This window comes from Macrotis lagotis, chromosome 1, assembly GCF_037893015.1.
Source record: "Macrotis lagotis isolate mMagLag1 chromosome 1, bilby.v1.9.chrom.fasta, whole genome shotgun sequence".
Lineage (NCBI taxonomy): Eukaryota > Metazoa > Chordata > Mammalia > Peramelemorphia > Peramelidae > Macrotis > Macrotis lagotis.
The window spans coordinates 438860204-438867568 of record NC_133658.1 but is presented as its reverse complement, the minus strand read 5'-3'; the positions used below and the strand labels follow the sequence as shown (position 1 = coordinate 438867568).

Here is a 7365-nt window from a genome sequence, read left to right as displayed (position 1 = left end):
ATAAAAAAATAAATAAATTCCATCTTTTTTTGGCTTTTTGCACTATCGTCTCCCTTCATTGAGAATTCTGGAAGTTGGTATTGATATTCCTTGGAGCTTTATTCTGGGGTCTCTTGCTCTAGATGTTCTGTGTATTCTTTCTTTATCTAGAACATTAAAGCAAGTTTCCATGGTAATTTTCTGAAAGATAATATCCAAGGCACTTTTTTTGATTTAGACATTCAGGTAGACCAATAATTTGAAATTCATTTCTTCTGGATCTATTTTCCATGTTGTTTGATTTTCCTAAAAGGTACTTTGTATTATGTTTGCTTTTTTTTTCAGCTTTTTGATTTTATTTGATGGAATTTGTGTGTCTCATATTGTCCAATTCTAATTTTTGGGGTTTTAGTTTCTTCAGTTAGTTTTTGCATTTCCTTTTCCAGGTGGTTAATTTTACTGTTAAATGAGTTGCTATCTTTTTCCAGTAGGTTAATTTTATTCTTTGATGAGATATATTCTTTTTCCAATTAGTAATTTTTGCTTTTAATGGAGTTGATTTCTTCAGTCAATTTTTCGTAATTCCCCTGCATGACTCATTTCTTATTCCCATTTTTCTTTTTCTTCTTTTCTTCATGTAAAATAAGACAACAGCTTGATAAAAGATACACAGAACCATAGTAACGAAAACACTTCCTTAAAAAAACAGAATAGACCAAATAATGAAACAATTTCAAATGTCAATGTGAAGAAAAATATCTTTAAAAGCAAAATTAGTCAAATGGAAAAGGAGGTACAAAATCTCACCTAAGAAAATCATTTCTTAAAAAGTAGAATTGAGCAAATGGAAGCTAATGACTATGAGAAATCAAAAACCAATAAAGCAAAACAAAAAGAAAAGAAAAATAGAATACAATGAAAAATGTCTCACTGGAAAAAACATTTGTCCTGGCAAATACATCCAGAGAGATAATTTTAAAATTTTTTGATTATCTGAAAGGCATGAATGAAAAAGAATCTAGACATAATAGTTCAAGAAATTATCAAGGAAAACAGTCCTGGGATTCTACAACCAGGAAGAAAAAGAAAAATTGAGAGAATCCACCAATTGACTCCTGAAAGAAATTCCAAATGGAAAACTCCAAGAATATTATATTCAAATTTCAGAGCTCATAGGGCAAGGGAAACTTTATGCAAGTAGCCAGAAAGTAACAATTCAAGAAACATTGAGCAGTATCAGGATAAAACAAAGTTTATCTATTTCTCCAGTACAGATTGTATGGCTTAGAGTAAAGTATTACAGAAGGCAAAGAACTTAGATTACAAACCAGAATCAACTGCCCAGAAATAAACTGAGCATACACTATCAAGGGCAAAGATGGACATTTAAGGAAATAGGGAACTGTCAAGTTTTCCTGATGAAAAGATCAGAGCTGAACAGAAAATTTGATCTTTAAATACAATATTCAAGAGAAGTAGAGAAGAGTTAACAGGAAAGGGAAATTAACAATGCTGAACTGCTGATATGCTATATGGGAAGATGATACTGGTAACTCATAGAAACTTTATTATAATTAGGGTTGAAAGAAGGAATATACATATATATATATATATATATATATATATATATACACACACACAGAAGACCCAGGTATGAGTAGAATATGGAAGGTTGATACATATATTAAAAACTAAGGGGAGAAAAAGGAATGCATTGGGAGAAAAGGAAAGGGGGAGGTAGGATGAGGTAAATTATTTCACATAAAAGAGTCATTAAAAAGTTTTACAATGGAGTGCAAGAGAGGGCATAATTGCCTCAAACAGGGAATAACATATAACTCAATTGATTTTGGAAATCTATCTTATTCTACAGGAAAGTAGGAAGGAGGATGGTATTAGAGAAATGTAAGGGTGTGTGATGGAAAGAGGGTAGTTTGGAAAGAATAGTTAGAAGCAAAACACATTTAAGGAGTGGCATAGAGAGAAAAAGAGTAGAGCAAACAGGGCAGAAGGAATAAAAGGATGGAGGGAAATAAAGTTAGCAATAGTAACTGTGAAAAAATTTTTTAAAGAAAGTTTCTATGATAAAGGCCTGTTTTCTCAAAGATATAGAAATCTGAGTCAAGTTTATAAAAATAAACCATTTCCAAATTATAAATGATCAAAAGATTTGTACAGTTTTCAAATGTGAATATCAATGCTTCTTTGTTAAAAAAAAGTGTTCTAAATCCCTAAATTAAAACAATTCTGACGTGCTAACTCATACATATTAGATTAGTTTCTAGGACAGAAAGGGAAAATGACAAAAATTGGTGTGGATGTTGGGACAATGAGACATTAGTGCTCTGTTAGTGGAGTTGTGAACTGATTAAATCATTTGGATATAGAACAATTTGAATCTGTGACCAAAGGGCTATACAACCATACTTTATGCCCAGAGAGATGAAAAACAAAAAGGGAAAAGCCATATACATATAAGGATATTTATAGCAGCTATTTTTCTTTTAGCAAGGATTTGAACATTGGGGGTATGTCCATTAGTTGGGGAATGACTGAACAATTTTTAGTATATGATTTTGATGCTCTCAGAGTAGGATTCTCTCAGAAAAACCTAAAAAGAATTAGATGATCTTAAGAAAAAATTTAAAAAGTACTGTGTAAAAAATAACAGCAATGTTGTAGGACAATCAACTATGAATGACTTGGCTTCTCTCATGATACAGTGATTCAAGACAACTCTGTAGGATTTGTGATGAAGAATGCTATCCACCCCCAGGGAAGAGCTGATGGTGTCAGAATACAGATTAAAGCATTCTTTTCTTTTAGTTTATTTTTCTTGAGTTTTCTTTTTCTTTTTAATTGGGGTGTCTCTGTTTTCTTTTATAATGTTACTATTGTAAAAATGTTTGGAATCAAATGTTTGAATCAAATTGCTTTTTTGCTCAATGAGGGAATGGGGATTTGGAGAAAGAATGAGAGAATTTGGAAGTCAATGTTTTATAAATGAATGGAAAGATTGTTTTTAAATGTTACCGTGACAAAATAAAATATTAAATTAAAATAAAAGCTTTCACATGCAAAAATAATATTTTTCAAAAAATGAAATAAGTGAAAAGTATATACTTTTATGGGAAAAGTTTGTTTTAACATGTTGCTGAGGAAGTTTCTAAAGGGCTTTAATCTTATAGACCTTAAGTCCTCATCAAACAAGTGCTAAGAAGAGGAGAAGATTATTCTAATTTCACAGATCAAGGATCTGAGGCATACACAGATATAGCCAGTCAAAGCAAATGGATGATTTATGAATTGAGAGGAATATAAATTTGATAACATGAGAGGTATGATTGAAATGAAGCTTCACATTCCTTCCAATCATACCATCATGAACATTGTTACATGAATGAATATACATATATACAGGAAATACATATGTACTATATATGTATGTACATAAATTTGTATTGTGTGTATCTATGGATAGACATACTTTACATGTGAACACTATATATGGCAGAGGATGAACATAACAATAGCGATAATTACTGATTTGTCTCATATTTGAAAACTTTGAAAAACCAGTCATCAAGTATTGTTGCTGGGGACTGGAGTCCTCAATTTAAGATTGAGAGGGCTTGAATGGTGAAAGTATTTACATATAACCTGGGGACTTGCAAAGTGTACAGAATAAGCAGCAAAAATTGACAAGGTTTGTTTGAGCAGGGTGGGGGGAGACACAGAGACAGAGAGAGAGAGACAGAGAGAGACACAGAGACATAGAACAGAGAGAGACAGCAACAGAGAGACAGAGACAGATAGAGAGACAGAGACAGAAATAGACAGAGAAAGACAGAGACAGAGAGAACAGAGGGAGAGACAGAGATACAGAGAGACAGAGAATGACAGACACAGAACAGAGGGAGCAACAGAGAGACAGAAAGACAGAGACAGACAGAACAAAGAGGCAGAGAGAGACGGAGAGAGAGACAGAGACAGAGACAAACAGAAACAGAACAGAGAGAGAGAGACAAAGAGACAGACAGACAGACAAGATAAATGGTCACTGCTGATTGGGAGGAAACTCAGACTTTGAATTCATTCCAACCTCATCCTTCACCTTTCACTGTCCTTGGACTCCTTGGTTCCCTCTTGAAGTCCAGTTCCATTGGACCTGGCTGACTGAGGTTTATGTCTGGCCTCATACTCCTTATTTCTCACTGTGTCAGTTGTACAGTAATACAGGGCTGTGTCCTCAGCTTTAAGGGAAGTCATCTGCAGCTGCAGCATGTTGTTGCTGTTGTTCCTGGAGATGGTGAACCGGCCTTTCACAGAGTCTGCATAGTTTATGGTTCCTCCATCAACATTAATCTCTCCGAGCCACTCCAGCCTCTTCTCTGGACCCTGGCGGACCCAGCTCATCCAGTAACTACTGAAAGCAAATCCAGAAGCTTTGCAGGAAAGTCTAAGAGATCCTCCAGGCTGTATCACATCTCCCCCAGACTCCTCCAGCAAAATATCACAGTGCACTCCTGCAAACAAAGAGTCATTAGAGACAAGAGTCATAAAAATACAATACTTCAAGAAGTTTCTTTAGTCAAAATACTAAAGACAAAACCACCTTGTAAAATAGTCAGAATGAAGATTCCATTCAGTCCAAGACCCATTGCCTAGACTTTCCAGTAGAAGTCCTTAGGCAGATAAAGACCCCACAGAAGATAAGCTCCTCTCTCAGAGCTGCAGGCAGGTTTTTATTGATGTTCATCCTCAGAGGGAGGAGCTCACTTTGCATGTCTTTCTCTGTTTAGTATTGAATGTGATGAGGCCCCTCCCTGAGTTGCAGAGAGAAATTTTCCCAGAATTTCTTCTAAAACCCTGAGAATCTAGACATCATTGGTGAAGATTTAAGATTTATGAGGTTCTATTCTCAGTAACTAAAAAAATGCTCATTAGACTTTTCTATGTTATGATATTTTCCTAACTTGTTCCAGTGTCATCTCTAACTGGAATCACACCCCAAATCTTTGTCAATTTTGATCTTGAGAAGAGATTGAAAGAATCTATCCTGGGAATCCTTTTGGGGGAGAGGAAGATTTCTGTGATTACTCCTAGACCTTTCAGCTTGCTTACAGGGCTTATTTTTTTTTTGTTCATTCTCTTATTTATGAAACTGTATTTCATGTTATTTACCCCCAGTACCATTCAAGGTCCTTTCTATCCAGGCCATGCTCTACTGGCATGAGAGAGGTGATTGTGAAGTTTTCAGTCAGAGCAGAAATCATCATTCACTTGAAATCAGGGCTGGATTTATAGGTTTTGTTTTAATTGTTAATATTTAACAAAGGCATAGAGAAATGTTAGTGATGTAGATTAAGTCTATTGTATCAGGCATACAATTTTCCCCTGGAGAGTTGGGTCTAAAACCTCACAGTCAGACATCATGTCCCTTTTTGAGGTGGGGGAACTGAGGCACAGAATGGACAGAGCATAACAAAGCCTTCTGGACCCTCCACAAAGACCCCATTTTGTTTCTCACTGTATAGATACCCTCCAGGGAATGTTAGACTCTTCTGGAGCATAGGAGGAGCTCGAGGCTGAACCTCAGTCTGCAGGGAGCTCTTTCCAGAACAACCAAACCTGCTGCCACCTACTGTTCTCACTGGGGAAAGGAACCAGAACTTATACTTTGATTTAAGATCTTCTTTACATTTTCTTTACATTAATTCTTTACTCTGGGGAAAAGATCCTTCTCATAAGGGTCCATTAGAATGCTGGAAAAAATGAGACTGTGAAATTTTCTATAAGATAAAACCTGAACTGGATGCATTTGTCTCTGTTTCTACCACCCCTGGTACATGCCTTATATTTCCATCATCCTTCATTGCCACACAACCTATATGGAAAAGAACAATTCAAAGAAACTTCTCAAATGGTGTTATTTCTATTCCTACAAAAGATATCTTGACCTTCCAACAGTAAAAAGACTCCTTGACCCTTTATTATCTTCAACATATTTGTCAAAATCTTTTCTCCAACACTAACTACTGGGAGAAGAATATATACTTGGATACCTTCTTTTAAGGCACTTCTCAGTCTTAGGTAAGCTGCTTTGTGACCTTTTTGTTCTAACAGTGTCTCTCCTCTATTCCTAAAATACCCTTGCCCTTAATCTACACTTCTTTTAATTGTTAGATTCCTTCAAAGCTTACCTCAAGTGCCACCATCTACATCAAGATTTCTTATATCCCTCCATTTTGGGAGTGCCCTCCATCCAAGAGTTACTTTCTACTTTTTTTATGTAGTCCACTTATTTAGTATATATTTTTCCACATAGAGTATAAAAAATTTGAGAGTAGATTGTTTCACTTTTGTCTTCATATTCAAGGATCTCCCTCTTCAAATATTGAAAATGTTTAATAAATGAGTGTCAATTGTTTGACTAATTGATTGAATTTATAGATAGTTCAATATTTGTAAAGAATTCTAGGCTAATATGACAAAAAAGAAAATCAATCAATGTTGGAGAGGATTTGGGAATACTTTGACACTAACGCATTGTTGGTGGAATTGTGAATTAATCCAACCAATTTGGAGAGAAATTTGGAACTTTGTACAAAGGTAAAAAAACTGTATAACCTCTGATCCAGCAATAACTGCTAGATCTGTTTCCCAACGAGATCATAGAAAAACAGAAAAAGATTCACATGTATGAAAATAGTTAAAGCAACTCTTTTCGTAGTGGTTAAGAATTGGAAATTGAGGAGATATCCATCAAATGGGGAATGACTGAACAATTTATTGAAAATGAATGTTAAGAGTGCTATCATTCTGTAAGAAGTCATGAGTGACTGGAAAGCCTGGAAGTCTGGAAGAGCTGGCATGAACTGATGCTGAGTGAAGTGAGCAGAACCTAGACAACAATGTACATGTTTACAGCAAATTGTGATATGATCTTTTATGATAGATGCTGCTTCTCTCAGTGGTTCAAGGACCATCCTTATTATGGAAAATGCCATCCACATTCATATGGCACCAGAATGTAGAGCAAAGCTAATATATTCACTTTTTAAGAGTTCCTTTATATATTTCTTTCCTTTTCATGAATATTTTTCTTTAGTTTTAATTTCTCTTTTACAACATAATTAATATGAAAATATGTGCAAACCTATTTTTCATTTTAAAATTTTGTTTTATGCTCTTTAATCCTTTCATGATTTTTTGTATTCTTGGTTTTATTCATCTTTCCCACCATGACCAATATGGAAACATGTTTTAACATAGTTACACATGTATAATATATATGAGATTTCTAGCAGTAAAGGGAAGGGGGGAGGGAGAAAAATGTGAAACTCAGTCTTAAGAGAAAGTGAATGTTGAAAATTCTCTTTTCAA

General features: G+C 34.8%; 1 gene segment (V, D, J or C); it reads right to left on the bottom strand.

The window, feature by feature from the left end:
- Window positions 1–4074: 4074 nt before the first annotated feature.
- On the bottom strand, window positions 4075–4685 carry LOC141518936 (immunoglobulin heavy variable 3-7-like). The segment is given in 2 exon segments: window positions 4075–4505; window positions 4595–4685. Coding segments are annotated over 2 exon segments (462 nt in total).
- Between the last annotated feature and the right edge of the window lie 2680 nt (window positions 4686–7365).